The sequence below is a fragment of the Lepidochelys kempii genome, chromosome 5, assembly GCF_965140285.1.
Source record: "Lepidochelys kempii isolate rLepKem1 chromosome 5, rLepKem1.hap1, whole genome shotgun sequence".
Classification (NCBI taxonomy): domain Eukaryota; kingdom Metazoa; phylum Chordata; order Testudines; family Cheloniidae; genus Lepidochelys; species Lepidochelys kempii.
Window position 1 is genome coordinate 95,308,927 of NC_136384.1, and position 17,740 is coordinate 95,326,666.

Genomic DNA, 17,740 nt, shown 5'->3' on the forward strand with positions numbered 1-17,740 from the left:
TCTGTAGTGTAGCATTGAACAGAATCAAATTGGTTATCGATGGAAAAACTGCATACTATGCAAGCAGGCTTTAGGCTGAAAAAGTCATGTATACACCATATCTTTAACCTGAGACAATTGATTTAGAAAGAGAAGAGTAGTCTTGAACTTTATAGATTTTACCAAAGCTTTCAACTACATTCACAGAGAGTCACTATGGAAAATCTTCTGACAATATGGCTGACTAGAATGACTGTCCCCCTGGCTAAGATGTTGTTGTATGACGTTTCACAATGCTGTGTAAGGATTAAGTGGTGAGATCAATTGATTTCTATATCGTCACTAGAGTCACCCGTATTCTGTGATCCAGCGAGGGCAGCCATTTAAGATTGATATCTCCCAGATGTCACTTCTCTTGTGTGGAGACCCACCTCTCTCTCTCCTGACCAAGATTTTAAGCTCCCGGCCCTACACTGTGATACCCCCAGAAAGCCAGTCTGCCTAAAGCCCTCCGTGCCTGTGCTTTGCTTTCTCTGAAGCCTATGAACAGTGTGTTGACAGCAGTTACAATTTACCACACAGTTCCTTCTGATCAAGCACATGTATTCTTAGAGTGAGTGCATTACAGAGAAAACATGATAAAACATTAAACAGATTTGAACACATATTAAACATACCAGGACTGGAGTCACCCATCAGTCTTATGGGATCCTAGCAGGCCTCTTCCACAACTTTGGAGCCCCTCTTGGACAGAAGGTACTGTCTGTTTGCTGGATCAGAAAGAAGGCCCGGTGTCAGTTTAAGCTCATCCTTTCTTTGCCTCCTAGTCTCTAGAACAGTGGTTTTCAAACTGCGGGTCGCAACCCACTACTGGGTCACAGAATGTAGGGCACTGGGTCACGGTGGCTCTAGTCAGCACCGCTGACAAAGCCGTTAAAAGTCCCATTGGCGGTGCTGCCCAGCTAAGGCAGGCTAGTTCCTACCTGTTCTGACACCACACTGTGCCCCGGAAGCAGCCAGCAGCAGGTCTGGCTCTTGGGGGGCGGCACAGGGCTCTGCGCACTGCCCCCACCCTGAGCACCAGCTCTGCACTGTGGGTGGGTGGGTGGGAGAGCTGTGCCCGTGGGCCAGAGCCGCGCTGAGCCACTTGTGTGCCTTCACCTAGGAGCCAGATCAGCTGCTGGCCGATTCCAGGGTGCAGCACGGTCTGCAGCGCCAGGACAGGTGGGAAGCCTGCCTCTGCACCCCAGCTGCGCTGTTTACAAGGAGCCGCCGGAGATAACCCCACACTCCAAACTTGAGCCCCAATCCCCTGCCCCAGCCCTGAGCCCTGCCTCAAACCCAGAGCTCCCTCCTGCTCCCCAAACTTCTCATCCCTAGCCCCACTCCGCATCCCTCACCCCCATACCTCAACCATCTGCCCCAGCTGTGAGCCCCTCCCACATCCCAAACCCCTCATCTCCAGCTCCGGTGCGTCATGGACATTAACAATTTTCTTCAACTGGGTTACCAGGAAAAAAAGTTTGAAAACCACTGCGTTAGAAAACCCAGTTTGAATCAGTAAAAGCAAACCACTGCAGGGGTTAGTACTTCCCTAGTTGCTTAGTCTCAGTGACTCACCTTAATCAACCTCTCATTGTGTTTAGTTCCTGTAGGAGCTGTGGTAATCCTCCCCATGGAGGAACACAATCATACATTAACCATTCATAAATTTAATAAATGGTTCCCAAATACTGCACGAGATTGCAATATCTGTTACAAAGATGTTACATTGTTTTAAGAGATATTGAGTAATGCTGAAACTACTGTAATCACATTATATATGCGGCTGGAATACGCTCACTTTGAATAGTGTGTTCAGATTTGGTCAAACCATCTCAAAAAAGAAGTAGTTCAAACAGAAGAGGCACAGAGTAGGACAACTAAAGGGTTAGATGCATGGAAGGATTTCTGTACAAGAAGAGATTTTAAAGACGGGGACTACATATTTTAGAGAAAGAGTAAGAGGTGCTATGATAGAGGTATACAAAATTATCAGTGGTATACTGAGAAAGTTTATCTTGAATGCATATTTACTTTCTCTCTTATAACACAAGAAAGAGATGGTTAATGAAAGTGAAAAGCAACACATTTAAAACTGACACTAAATTTTCAAAAGTGACTAGTTAATATGGGTGCCTCAATATTAGGGTGGTCAATTTGAGACACCTTAAAGGAATCTGATATTCAAAGAGGATGTGTTCTTCAGCAATTTCCTTAAAACCAGGCCCCCTTAAGGTGTCTTCTAGTCAGACATCCAAAATCCCTAGACATTTTGAAAATTTAGGCCAATAAAAGGAATCACCATTATACGCAACATGTATATGGAACTCGTATACTGAGGCAAAGAGCTTGGTGGGATTCACAACAGGATTAGATATCTTTGTAGTTAATAATTGCATCATTAACAAATATACTTGCTAGGATAAAAATATACAGGGGATAGGGGATATAAAGCCTCATTTTCAGGACAAAAGTCAACCACTATTCTGCTTGGAGTTAGAAAGAAACCCTATAAGCATATTATTGCATAATTGCCCATTATGAAGTTTTTATACTTTCCTCAAAAGTATCTGGTACTGATCACTGGCAGAGGCAAGATACTCCGACCTCGTAGAATTTTCTATTTAATCTGTGGTCTTTTCCAAGATACATATTGGAGGGCACTGCCCTCAGGTCATACATCAAAAATCAGTGTCCACGGAAAAGGCACATACAGATTAAATGCAGTATATATCCCCAAGAATGCCTACACTTAAATGATAGTTTCACATTTTTAGTATATAGTGTTCAGACCCTGGAGCGACTCGTGCAACCCCCTGTAGTGAATGTATAATATGGGACTGATAAAGTCTGCAGAAAGCTGTCAGACTTCCTCTTCTGAAGGAAGATTACTACAATGCAAGCCCTTAAGGGCGGCTGTTGTGCTCAATATGCAGAGAGATTTTGATCAGTTAACCTGGGATGGTGCAAATCTACTTGCCATACTCTACCCTTCCCCCAGACTTGCTGCAAACCCCTTTGCACCATGTGGGACCCTGTGCAAGCAGTGTGGTGAGCACACAGCATGCCCTCAGCATACGTTCCTTATAACTGGCCACCTGTGCACCCATTTTGCCACCTTTTTGTCTCCTATGCACTCATGGGAACAGGTTCTGATCCACAAAGAAGTTGTTCAGTGAGAACAAAGAGGATTCCACCCTGTGTCATTGTTCACTTGTTTCTTGGTTAGGGTCTATTAACTATATATTTATTTATCTTTATTATATATCTTTATTTGCTAAATTCATTGCCAACACAGACATAGATCAGGGCCCCCAAAGCATTTTTATTAAATTTTAAATCCATTTCAGTGTAATGAAAAAGTGCTTTCACTGAAATAATAGTGCTTTTATTAGAAATAGGATTATAGAATTTAATCTAAAAATGTGCACATCTTTAATTTTGTTTACAAGGAAAAAGAAACATACTTTAAAAATCTTCTGAGGTGCAGTGACTGTTTTTATACAGTATATCAAAAAACCTGCTGCATAAATTTGAGCAAGTTGATGTATTTTTAAAATTGTGAAGCAATGAGAATTATGTTATTCAAAATCAGACAATGTCATTGTCTTGATCATTACATTTTAATTTTCAGTATCATAGCTTGTGATGGGCACTGTTTAATTTATAGTGTGTCAGCATGTATGAGCAGCTGCAGGTGTGAGCACAGCATCATTTTCAAAATAAAGGCCAAACTATAGGAAAGAACATCCCACACATGAAGTTGGGGGGAGGGGGATGCAGAAAGAGGATATGGATGCCCCTCTTACTGCCTAGCAACCTTCATAGACTTCCATTGCTTTCCTGGGAGAGACTTCAACCTTCTCCTTTAGGGCTAATTTAAAATGGGGCTAGAAATGGGACAAAATGCAGCTAAAACGTCAAGTACTGAGGAAAGCTAGGACCCATATCATATATCAGTCCAAAATGTGCCGTGGCTCTGGAGTGCTGACTTAAGGTCTGGTAATTCACATACACCAGAGGCTTGGGGTTTTGGCAAGCTAAATCGCAACGGATACCCTCAAAGCTGCTACTACAGAAATAAAAAGGAAAACAGATTCATTGACTTAAATTTTAGAATATTAGGTTCTTATAAGCAAGGGAGGAATACTACCCATTTCGTTTATTATTATAATCATTGTTAAAATCTCTTCCCCCCCCCTTCTTCTTCTGCACGCCATAGGAACTCATTGGCATGAAAAGTTACAAGGAATGCCCTGAAGACCCTGGGAAACTTTTATTCCCCAAATTTACATTGCCATCTGAATGGAGAGAGGTCCCCCCTCCCTTTTCCCGCCTGGGAATTGTTATAATTTCGCTCTTTCCCAATTTACAAAGTCACCTCTTCTTACAATAGGCTGGAGGGTTATAATAAAATGGACTAGGACAAGGAAACAAAAGCAAATCTAGAAACGTTGTGTTAGAAAAAAACCCAGCCCTGCCCCATAGGACAAATAAAAAAGAGTTCCTTGCGGCCATTTGGTGTGCAAAATGACTTGTTCCTCCCTCTATTACTGCTATTGGGTGGTGGTGTTCGTCTTTGTATGAAAGCCTGTTCAGTAAGTTTGGAGGTTTATTTCCCTGAGATTTTCCTTTCTGTATATTTTCCTCTGTCTCGTGGGTTGGAGAGAGAGAGGGAGGGAGGGAAGGTCCGCCATATTTCTGCCTTACACGCCCAGGAGCTGAGCCATTGAAGAGTCAGGCTGGCTGGATACATATTGTACATGCACCACAGCTCTTGCTTCCCTCCTCCTCTCTCGCATTACCCGTTCTCGCTTCCTTACAGAAAGGGAAAGGCAGGGACGAGAAGAACAGCTGCTTTGCAAGACAGAAGCAAATAGACCCCCCTCTCCCCTCAACTCCAAAGAAAGCTGGGAAGAAAAGTCCACTTGAAAGACCTTAAGCAAAGCAAACTCAGAGATTTCCAAGAGGCAACAAGCAAAACCACCCCCTGGGGCATCTGATGATCTTCAAGTCAGGGAGTGGGGGAAGAGACAAGAAAATGTGTGTGTGGAGGGGGGGAGGGGTTAGTCGCGATTAGCATTTCAATAGGGGCTGGTTGCTTTGGAGGGAGGTGGGGGGATTTCAGCGGGTGTCATTCACAAGGGACGTTTGGGGACTGTAGCTGCAGGAGACAGGAAAGGAAAAGAGTGGGGTGCGGGGCCGCTCCTCTCTGCTGGGCACTGCTGCTCTGGTAGATGCTTCCCTGTTGTTTGGTGCATGATTTAGAGAAGAGGAGGAGTTGGAACCAGCGAGTGTCAGAGGCAGGAGATAGGGTGCGGGGGGGGGGGGACCCTTTCTCTGCCTCTCTTCCTCCCTGGGTGTAGCATCCAGAGCTCTCCCGGCCTTGGCTCTGCTGTCCCCGGGTGGGGGCTCGCAGGCAGAGGGCGCGTGCCTCCCTCGCTCCGTGGTGCGGGGTGTGCGTGTGTGTGTTTTCGGGGGGTGGGGGTTGTGTCTGAACCAGTTAGGAAGAATGACTCTGGAGTCCATCATGGCGTGCTGCCTGAGCGAGGAAGCCAAAGAAGCCAGGCGGATCAACGATGAGATCGAGAGGCAGCTCCGCCGGGACAAGCGGGACGCCCGCCGGGAGCTCAAGCTGCTGCTGCTGGGTGAGTCCAGCCCGGCCGGCTGCCCCGGGTGCTGCTCAGCCCCGGCTGCTGCTCTCTCTCTCTCTCTCACACACACACACACGGTGCCCATTGGGGGTGCAGCCTTGCACATGCATGTAGGCACTTATGCAGTAGACAGGCCTGTGTGTGTCTGGGTACGGTGTGTACATTGTATCAATCCATTGATAAGTATGAAAGTAAAGGGAATCTGATCGTGGGTGCGGGGGAGGGGAAGGGAGGGAAGGAGGACACAGTTTACACTCAGTTTCCTTGCCTTAGCTCCGCGGGTGCTTCCAATCTACATGATTATTCGGACTCTCAGGATGATGGTGGTGGTGGAGATACGTTTGTGTGTGCGCACAGATATCTGTAATACACGATGTTACATGGTATATATCCGTGGGCATGTATTGCAAATACATATGCAGCTGGTTTCAGAGATTCTGGTTCCTGTAGGTGATTTGATGTGGAAGAGACACTGGCCTTCCAAAAATGGAGAGGGGATAGGGCTTGGTGGGTGACAGAGAGATGAAAAGAGAACATAAATGGCAAATACATTTGGGGGTGGGTGTAAGGGAGAAATTGCAAGGAAGCTGCTAAATGAAACGACTCACAGGCGGAGTTGCTTTGCAGATTGATGGTGGTAGGCTTTAATGTCTACATTGTTCTGTGAGCCTTCAGAAAGGTTGCTGGGTGCTGGTTTTATTTTTTTTAGTGTGATTTTTATTTAATGAGGTAAACTGAGATGGAGGGTTACACTCAGATTATAGGCTAATTTCATAGAACAACAACACACAAAGACATGAAACTAATAACCTACAGTATGTTGGAGAATGACAGCATCTTGAATATCTTTGGAATCCACCCATTGGATAAGAAATAAATTTACAGTATGCAATACAGTTTCCCCTTAATCTCAACAGTTATTGTCATATAATCATAGCTAATGTACAAAAAGCAACATTTCTCTATTTTTTTGTTGATACTGAAATAAGTCTTTTGAATTAAAATAATAATAAAAAAGCTCATGACCAGTTCATTGTAATATAATGCATAGTTACCGTGGTGGATATAGTTTGTGCTTTGGACTAACAGGGCCTAAAAATGTCTGCACGAGAGCTTGGTGTATGTGGAGTTATAAAACTGAATAAATCACATGCAAAAGATGTGTACTGTCTGCTGTAGCGCAAATATGCTATCTTGTTTTGTATAGAAAGATTGTTATTGATACAGGGTAAATTGTTTTTTAAATGAGTTAAAGCTGGATCAAAATAAGTAAAACATGGGAAAGAATATGTTCAGACATAGTCTTTTAAATTAATTTGCAATTTTCCTTTATTAACATGTTTTCTCTTCTATACTTGTAATAATGGGTGTGGAAGAATGATCAGGAGTGGGGGAGATAATACTGGCGGTAAAAATTGCTCTGCCTATTTGATTTTGGCCTAGTTTTGATTGATTAAATTTCACGTTGTGATTATTTTAGGATTCAGAAAAGAGGTGAAATAAAGTATATAAGCTTGCATTTGCTTTAGTTTATGGAAATTGACTTAACATATTTAATAATTTTTTTGTCATATTCGACTTTTAGTACAAGTTTATGTTGTTTCTGCATTTTGCTTGTTTTTTGAAATAATGCTACAGGATTTTGCTCAATATTTTAGGGAAGAGGAAAATTTATTGGGGGGAATCACTGTGTGCTCCCAGAATAGGGGCGGGATTTAAATTATGAATGTATATAGTTTCAGAGAGTTAGGCCCCAGTGCTGTCGTCAATTATGCACATGCTTAACTTAATGAATGAGTAATCTCATTAATTTCAGTGGGGTCCATTCACTTGTAAAGTTAAGTACTGTATGTGTGTAACTCATGGCAGTCTTGGGCCCTAATTTTGGCATTATTTTAGGCCAAGTGAAAGGTGGTTGGTTTCAGCAAGAATAGGTGGGTCGGGAGAGCTATTAATTTATAGAACTATTGAGAAAGCTCAGGGTTTTTCTATGTGGGTACAACAGTGCAAACCTTCAGTGTTAATGTGCTGCATTAGTGTAAAGTGAGCTTGCACTGGTGTAGTTTACTTGAAACTGAGAGAAGTTGCCCTGATGCAATCCTTGCTTTATACAAAATAATGCGTCTACAGCGGGCATAGGCACCACTGTAAAGACACGACTCTAGAAATTCCTAGTGTATACAAGCCTTTACTGAACTACTTTTAAAACAGTAGAATTTAATTAAAGGACATTATCAACTTAAAAATCATGCTTGTGACTGTTAATGGTGTATATACTGGTGTCACAATTAACACCTAAGGTTCTGATCCTGCAAGGAGCTCTGTGCAGGCAGACTCCCCTTGAAGTCACTGAGGTTCAGTGCAGGTTCAGGGATCTACCTGAACAAAGCTGCTCTCAGGACCCAGGTCTAAAATTACTGTACTGAAACAGATTTGAGGGGGAAACTATTTCTTCAGTTGGCTTACTTTGTGTATTTGACAGCAGTTTGTATTTAGTCACTCCCACTGCTTCTCCTGTATAGTCACTCAGTTTTCCCTGTTGTTTGTGTGGGTCTTTCATATAGCAAGGAGAGAGAGAGAAATTTTTAAAAATAGGAAATGTCATTATAAAGTCATAATAACTGGTGAGATTCAGAGAAGGAGTAATATTTGAAATTACATAAACTATTTTTGTTAATTAATTGCAAGTTGACTGTGTCCTATTCCCCCCGATACGTAAAATTGTGTTTCATTTTATTTTATATAGGCTTTGGGTAGAATTGTCAAAAGCTACTTTGACCCACCTTTAGTGCCTAAGTTACTTGGTCTTCTGTCCCATTTCCAAAAGTACCCTGGGAATTAGGAGCCTAAGTGGGTTAGGTGCTTTTGAAAATGGTATTTATGCTCCTGGGTGGCCTAGCATGACATTTTCTAAAGTGCCTTTTTCTATAAGTATTTCTTAATATAAAATTGTATGAATTTCTGTAATAGACATTGTGCTTACCAGAAACTGTCAGAACAGCCCATTATTTTGACTTTATTTGTTACTTTATTATGAACAATATGTATTATAAAGAGCAGGTGTGGGATCTATTTTTTTTCTTCTACTTGTGTATATGTAATTTTGTAAGCATATACAAACTCATATGTATAATACAGAATATGAGAAAATTAAGCATTTTTCTGGGTCATGGTTGGAAAGAGAAGCATTTTTTCCCCATACTTTGTAGAGATTGTAGTGTTTCTTTGCAATGTGAAGATATTTCTCCCTCCCAATTGTGTAGTATACAGTTATTGCATCACATTCACCTTATTGTGTATAGCCTCCTTTGTACATTATGTATACTGGTGATTATGAATTTAATTTTCTTTTAGATTAATGAGTTTCAAATGTTGTAGCTTGTTTTGCAAACTTGTATTGCAATTCATGGTAGGATTAATTTTAAAAGATTACTTTAAAAGTAAACGCTTTAAGTGATTAAATATTAAAATGTCAGTTTCAGACACTAAATTGCACGTCAGTCTACTGTGAGCTGTTTTTAAAATTAGGTAAAACATTTCTTATAATTTTAATTTGGAACAGCTAGCCTCCAGAACTGAGTATTGAAATGTATTATTAAAACAGTCCTCTCGCTAATACAAATTAGCTGTAACATTAAGGACATTTTGGATCAAATTGAGTTTTCTAATTATTTGGTTTTAATCTGTTGTGTTTTCCAAATTCTTTCTGGATTTCTGTTGAACGTTTTGTAAAACCTTATAACAGTTCTTCAGAATTTAAAGTTAATATTCATCTATTCTTTGCTCTTGGCTGTAAAAACACTTTTATTATTGGCTGAGCAGAAGGAATTATGTTTTATAACAATATATTGGAAACCGTTAACTATAAAATTATTTTATTGTTTATCTTGTAAGTATTAAGTGCCATATGCTATGGTGGTTCTTTGCATACCACTCCCATTGTCAAAAGTGGGAGTTCTCTTTGGGGAGTGGTAGCCAGCTGTGGGCCTAAGAAGTAAAGGCCTCCATTATTGGCCAAATTCTACCCTTATACGTACATAAAGACAACTACCATTCGCTTCAATGGGAACTTCTTTGCATATCTGAGAACAAAATTTAGCCCTTCTGTAACTCTGATAGTTGGCTAAATTAAATGTTTGAGGGACTCATTGCTTTAATTTAGACCTGCTGGTATTATGTCACCCTGAAAGCATGGTTCTCCAGGTTTAGATGTTCTCTGCATTTGAGATAGCAGGTCTCTAAAATGAAGTGAGGTTTCAAAAATATAGGTGATTTTAGCAAAACACTTGCATTCTTCATATGCTATCAACTGAAACATGTGGAAATTAAGCCAGTTGAGTGAGCATAAATTGCAGCCAACCTTAACTGGAAAAACATTCTTGAACCTCCTTAGATGAGTATCCAGTAGCAGATCTATCTGGTAACATGCAGTTTGATACATAAGTCAGTTAAATTAGAGATCCAAATGGAAAATCTAGGACTTTCAGATAATGAAGATGTCTGACCTTCACTAAAGTGTTTAAGGAGGAGGTGAGTCCATTAAATCAAGAGTGGATTACACTGGTGTATGGTAGCACTATCATCTCTGACAGATACAATCTGGATCCCTTATTTTTTATGGCACCTTAGAGACTAACAAATTTATTTGAGCATAAGCTTTTGTGAGCTACAGCTCACTTCATCGGAATGCATCCGATGAAGTGAGCTGTAGCTCACGAAAGCTTATGCTCAAATAAATTTGTTAGTCCAATGAAGTGAGCTGTAGCTCACGAAAACTTATGCTCAAATAAATTGGTTAGTCTCTAAGGTGCCACAAGTCCTCCTTTTCTTTTTGCAAATGCAGACTAACACGGCTGTTTACTCTGAAACTTATTTTTTATGTAATTTAACTGCTACACATGGTTTATTGAAATAGAACATGACAGTATTGCAGTTCCTTGTACAAAACGATGCAGTAAATAGCAATCGGTGTGTTATATTGCTGAGATATAGGCACTTTAGAATGTGAACAGTATTAAATATGAGATTTGGGAGAAATCTCACATAATTGAATTTCCTGTTTATACATAAATTGGCCTAACTATTGAAATCTTGCTGTTTCAGCCACACATTGTTTATTTTTCATAGTATGCTTATTTCAGTGACTAAGATGCTCAGAAACAAATTGTGCCCAAATTCAGATTTGACTGGCTGGCCAGAATAAGGCAAACAACTGAAAGAGATTCTTAAACAGAAATTGTGTGTGTGTGTGTATATATATATATATATAGAGAGAGAGAGAGAGAGTGTCATTGGTGTAGATTAAAAATGGTTGGTCCTGGGTGACCAGAAGTCTAGAGGTAAGTAATTCCTCCCACAGCCAGATCCATCTAAAGACTTCTGTTTTTAAAAAATAGATTTAAAAAGCATGTTATAGGGTATTATTTAAGCTGCTCTGGTGATCATCAAAGATCACATAGATTATAACTTTAGTAGCTGTTATCTTCAAAAGAGCAGCATTTGGCAGAAGGCATTGAACTGCATTTTGAGGAGGTTTGCTTTATCTGTATTTCTATAATAAAGTCCCTATAGTTTGAGCATGGGGTTGGAGTAATCCTTATAATCCTGCGCACACAGTGCCACAGGTTTGTTTGTTTTTCTTTTAAGTTGATCCATCTCTTTTCCTTAGTTTTCCTAACTAAAAAGTAGGGACGATAGTATTAAATTATTTAATGATTTACTAGGTAACGATTTTCAAATCTGTTCAACATGAAAAGCCTCATATGCAGTAAATGCGGAGTATTGTTAGTAGTAAGTTTTAAAAATTAGTTAAAATTAGTTTCAAATACTATAGTTACTCCTGAGATCCCAGCCAAATGGGACTGGTTTTACAGTCCTGTTTTACTTTTAACGATTTTTTTCATCCCTATTTCTTTCTGAAAGATCCACATAAACAGGAGAAACTGATTATTCAGGTAAATAGCGAAATTGATTCTACACACATGGCTGTCAAATGCAGAAAGTGTAAAAAAACCAAACAAACAAATCATGAAAAAATATTTGTGTTTAGTTTCTGTGTTGGTGTTGGGTGTCACTTGTTACAAGTAACAAGTAAAACATTTTTAGACAGAAGTGTGATTTAGGTTTTGTATTTAATGGCCTCTTTAAATCCCTGCTGGACATTTGCATATTTTTTTCAGTCAGATACTACAAAATGTGTTTACAACTAAAAGGAAAAATACTTTAATATTCATCAGGCTGTGTCTTACAAGTACAGCTGGAAGACGGAGCCTATTTTGGAAAAAATATTTGTATTAGTATTTTATTTTATTATGGATGCAGAGCTGTATTGATGGGCATAAATATGACTATCCCTTTTGAGGAATATATGTCGTATCTGGTAAGAAGAAAGGCACAATTTTGCTGATGTTACTTTAAAATGAATGTATTATTAATTTTTAATGGACTGTCAAGGAAGCTCTTGTTTACAAGGAGACTGTGCAGTATCCGTAATTTTTCTGTTACAGTGATCTAATTCCCATTCAAATCAATGGGAGTTGGCTCATGTCCTAAATGCACATGTAAGTCCCACTGACATAATTTTATTTACATGTCAAGAGGCCAAAGAACTGCAAAATGCACATCTTGCATTAAAGAACATAAACCATGTTAGAGGGACAAGGCAGGAGAGGTAATATCTTCTATTGGACCAACTTCTGTGGGTGAAGGAGAGCCAGGCTTTTGTTCTTACCCGGAGCTCTTCTTCTGGACTGAGAAAGGTACTCTGAGCATCACAGCTAAATACAAGGTGGAACAGATTGTTTAGCCTAAGTAATTATACTAACACATTATAAGACACCATTCAAAGTAAAGTAGCCAGTTAACATCTCTATAGTCTTAGGGCAAAAAAAAGGGGCAGTTAGTGGGTTACAGATCGTTGTAATAAGCCATAAATCCAGTGTCTCTGTCAAATTGATGATTATTAGTGTCTAGCAAAGTTATGAATTTACGCTCCCAGGCTCGTCTTTTGAAGGTGTTGTGCAGATTTTCTTTGAGGATGAGGACTGAGAGGTCTTTCACCTCTTTCACCAACAGAAGTTGGTTCAATAAAAGATATTACCTCTTCCCACCTTGTCTCTGATATCCTGCGGCCTACACAGCTACAACAACACTGCAGTTAACAATGTTAAATTAGTATCTGGGGGAGGGGAGGAAAGGCTGCTCTGTGAAACCTGTTGCTTCAGGATATTTGGGAATGCTGCCTTTTTTAGAACTAATGGTCTCACTCTCATAGGCTCCCTCAAATTATTTTTGTTTGTGGATGATGGCAGTGACGGTTTCAGAGGAAAGCTATTATTGCTTTTGGAATAAAGTGGTGATCATGGCAAAATGAATCCCAGGAAAGTGTGAAATAGCATTATAAGGTAAATGTGTGATTAGTGGTAATTAACTCTGTTACAATAACTGAATACTATAAAGACTGAGCATTTTTTCTTGCCCTGCTAAGCGGAATAACTCTCAGAAAAGATCTATTCTCACACTTCAACACTATATTGTGTGAACAGCTGTTACTAATAAAGTTATGGGAAGTTTTTCAATATCCACCTTTTATTTGCTGTTCTAATGTCTATAAAAAGTCTGACTGGCAAAGACCAACAGCAAGAAAACAGTATCCAGACCAAGCGAGGACATGAATTTAGGAAATAAGTTGCTGAATACTGAGAAAGAATGTATGCAAGATTCTCAGTGCAGATCACTAAGTGTCCATGCTCTAGGGATTGTATTAAGTACAGTACAAAGAAGTGAGCTTTAATATATCAGGGTCCAGGACTCAATATTTAGTTTCAGAAATAAATACACCTACAGTATCAGAAAAGAACTGAAAATAAATCTTACCGGGGAAATTCCAAGAACAGCATGAATAGTTAAGCCAAGTTAAATCTTAAAAGATTTAACATTAATCTTTAATGTTCTAGGTGCAGATAGTTTCCACAGTAAGTAATGTTATACAGAGAGACTGAACTAAAGGGGTAATTGTCTATAGATGTGTCATTTGTAAAGGACTGGTTGCATGGAAGAGTCAGACAGTTGAGCTTGCACGTTACCGTTTCAGGGTTTTTTTGTGTGTGTTTGGTAGCCATTCCTCATCTCAGTCTTTTAATAAAGGGAGGTGCCTCCCTCATTCAGATATACAGCATATGTATGTACGTTTGTGTATATGTGTATATTAACTAAACCAGTAAAATATCCTGAAATTATTGAAAACACTAATAGTTCATATCAGTAAAGTGGAACGGCAGAAGATAAAGCAGGCTTTTAGTGTTCCAGCTACAGTGCAGATCTGTGCTGTTACCCATTCATTCACAGAATCTGTATCCAAGTATAGCTCTGGGCACCGATTGGTTGGATGGTCCTTTTTTAGTTAGGTCACAGTCATGCACCAACTTCCAATGATACATAGCTGAGATTTCATCACCAAACAAAAGGGCATCACATATGACATTATGGCATTTCTGTTTTGTAATCCCATGAAGTATCCCTAACCTTTGAAAATTGAGCTAGAAGCTGCGTGCATACAGACATTTTATTTAGTAATAAAAAAAGTTTACAATTCAAATTAATGTGATCTACTCCAACAGCAATTAGCTATTCCAAAGTGTGCATCAGTAGACTGTTAGTGAACTCAGGTTGCTGAAGCATTCTTCCACCATTCTCATGCCTCACAAGGTGCCCGAGACATACACCAGTCTCTAAATAATTCACAGCCTTTAGTGGCTTAGTGCTATATAAAGTGCAAATTGAGGAGCAGGAGCAGCATGGAAAGTCTCTGTGTGGAATCTTTGCACTGGATGAAAATGTGTATGTGAGTCAGGGGTGGGCAAACCTTTTGGCCCGAAGGCCACATCGGGGTGTGAAACTGTATGGAGGGCCGGGTAGGGAAGGCTGTGCCTCTGCAGACAGCCTGGCCCCCGACCCCTATCCGCCCCCTCCCAGTTCCTGCCCCCTGACTGCCCCCCTCAAAATCCCCGACCTGTCCAATCCCCCTGCTCCTTGTCCCCTAACCGCCCCCTCAGGACCCCACCCCCTGTCTAATGCCCCCCTGTTCCCTGTCCCCTGCCTCCCCCCCACCCCCCCAAACATCCTGTCCTATCCAACCGCCCCCTGCTCCCTGTCCTCTGACTGCCCCCTGGGACACCCTGCCCCTTATCCAACCCCTGGCCCCAGCCCCCTTACCATGCTGCTCAGATCAGCATGTCTGGCAGCTGCGCTGCCCAGCCAGAGCTAGACACAGTGTCGCTCTGCCCTGCAGGAGCCTGCAGCCCCGCCGCCCAGAACACTGCTCGCGCGGTGTCATGGGTGCAGGGGAGGAGGGACAGTGTGGGAGTGGCCGGGGCTGTCCTCCCCAGCCGGGAGCTCAGGGGCCAGGTAGGACAGTCCCGTGGGCCGGATGCGGTCCGTGGGCTGTATTTTGCACACCTCTGATGTGAGTTGAGGAAAGTTGCTTTTTTCCCTTCTTCTGTATTCCCATCATAAGAAAAATATTGACGTCTCCAATCTATAATCTTAATAGTAATTGTCTTGCTCTGGAAAGAAATGCCTACTGCCATTCCAACCCACGTTTCTAGGTAAATGGGTGTCAGCCAGGAAGTCAGACAAAAGGTTTCCTAAGTGGTGACTACTAACTTAAAAGGCTAGAAAAACTCAGACACATAAAAAGTGGAAAAGATGCCATAATTCCTGGTGATTGTAGGAACCTAGCATGCTTGGAAGACTGGGCATCAAATATTGGACAAATATATTTTGCAAATATATTTTACTCTGATACTGGATTTATTAAGCACTTCAGAGTGCCATTTCTGCTATTGATTAGCTAGAAATGCAATGTTACTTGAAGGGAGACACTTTCTCTCTTTTGCTCCATAACTATAATTAGTTTGATGTTGTTGCCAGTGTGAAAACTGAAAACCAGTGTATCTAGTAGTCCAAAAGGATGCTGAAAACTTTTATAAAGGAATAGTCCAGGTATCTTTACAGGATCTTATACCACAAACTGTACTTGCATAATTTGATTGTTACAAATAAATGTTTAATGGATTGTAGTGCAAGTGGGCTGAAATCATACACTTAGGTTTGTAGTGAAAATCTTTTGAAGATGTGTTTCAGGAAGGAACAAGAATTATAACCACAGAGTTCTAAATAAATAGAAAATGACAATAAAACTCAGCTGATCCTTTAGCTTCACTGGGAGAAATCAGTATGGATGCTTAAAATACTTTCCACTTCTACAGCACCCTCATGTGAGGTAGGTTAGTGTTATCTTCTTTTTGCAGACACGGCAACTAAGAACAGGGTTAAGCAACTTGCCCATGGTTGTATTGTGTAAAGAGCCAAGATCTCCTGAGTCCCAGTCCTTTGCTTTAACTGCTCTTGGTCATATTTAGTCTTACAACTTTTTGGTTTTTTTTGGGAGTGTGGTGTGTGTGTAGACAGGACACTGACATGTTAACGCTAATCTTTGCCTAGCAGAAGGCAGTCTCCATGACAAATTCATCCTTGCCCTTTCTGCTGATGTTGCCAAAAGAGGGTGCTAGTTTTGGGGTAGGAGTTGTAATTAGGGGTATCAAGCGATTAAAAAAATTAATCGCGATTAATTGTGCTGTTAATAATAGAATGCCATTTATATAAATATTTTGGATGTTTTCCACATTTTCAACTATATTGATTTCAATTACCACCCAGAATACAAAGTGTACTGTGCTCACTTTATATTTATTTTTTATTATAAATATTTGCACTGTAAAGATAAAAGAAATAGTATTTTTCAGTTCACTTAATACAAGTACTGTAGTGCAATCTCTTTATCATGAAAGTTGAACTTACAAATATAGAGTTATGTACAAAAAATAAAAAAATGTAAAACTTTAGAGTCTGTAAGTCTACTCAGTCCTACTTCTTGTTCAGCCAGTCACAAAGAGAAACAAGAGATTATGCTGCCCCCTTCTTGTTTACAATGTCACCTGAAAGTGAGAATAGGCGTTCCCATGGTATTGTTGTAGCTGACGTTGCAAGATATTTACGTGTAAGATGCGCAAACGATTCATGTTCTTTCATGCTTCAACCACCATTCCAGAGGATATGCATCAATGCTGATGATGGATTCTGCTCGATAATGATCCAAAGCAGTGCAGACCAACGCATGTTCGTATTCATTATCTGAGTCAGATGTCACTAGCAGAAGGCTGATTTTCCTTTTTGGTGGTTTGGGTTCTGTAGTTTCTGCGTCATAGTGTTGCTCTTTTAGGAACTCTGTAAGCATGCTCCACACCTCATCCCTCTCAGATTTTGGAAGGCACTTCTGATTCTTAAATGTTGGGTCGAGTGCTGTATCTTTCTTTAGAAATCTCACATTGGTACATTCTTTGCGTTTTGTCAGATCTGCAGTGAAAGCGTTCTTAAAACGAACAACATGCTGGGTCATCAACCAAGACTGCTATAACATGAAATATATGGCCAAATGTGAGTAAAACACAGAGCAGGAGTCATGCAATTCTCCCCCAAGGAGTTCAGGCACAAATTTGATTAACACATTCTTTTTTTAATGAGCATCATTAGCATGGAAGCATGTCCTCTGGAATGGTGGCCAAAGCATGAAGGCATACGAATGTTTAGCATATATGGCATGTAAATACCTTGCAATGCCGGCTACAAAAGTGCCATGCAAATGTCTGTTCTCACTTTCAGGTGACATTGTAAATAATAAGCGGTCAGCATTATTTCCTGTAAATGTAAACAAACTTTTTTCTCTTAGCGATTGGCTGCACAGGAAGTAGGACTGAGTGGACTTATAGGCTCTAAAGTTTTATATTGTTTGGTTTTTCAATGCAGTTATGTAACAAAAAATCTACATTGGTAGGTTGCACTTTCATGATAAAGAGATTGCATTGCGGTACTTGTATGAGGTGAACTGAAAGATACTATTTCTTTTATCATTTTTACAGTGCAAATATTTGTAATAAAAAAATTATGATCACTGTACACTTTGTATTCTGTGTTATAGTTGATTATCTATAATTTTCAATATATTT

At 40.2% G+C, this 17,740-nt stretch overlaps 1 protein-coding gene across 1 annotated transcript in view; it reads left to right on the plus strand.

The window, feature by feature from the left end:
* Positions 1-5,143: 5,143 nt before the first annotated feature.
* LOC140911645 (guanine nucleotide-binding protein G(q) subunit alpha) overlaps positions 5,144-17,740 on the plus strand; it is a 230,984-nt gene continuing 218,387 nt past the window's right edge. Inside the window, exon 1 of the mRNA XM_073345099.2 lies at positions 5,144-5,669. Coding sequence (XP_073201200.1) covers positions 5,534-5,669 — 136 coding nt within the window. The 5' untranslated portion in view covers positions 5,144-5,533. The remainder of the gene's footprint in view (positions 5,670-17,740) is intronic.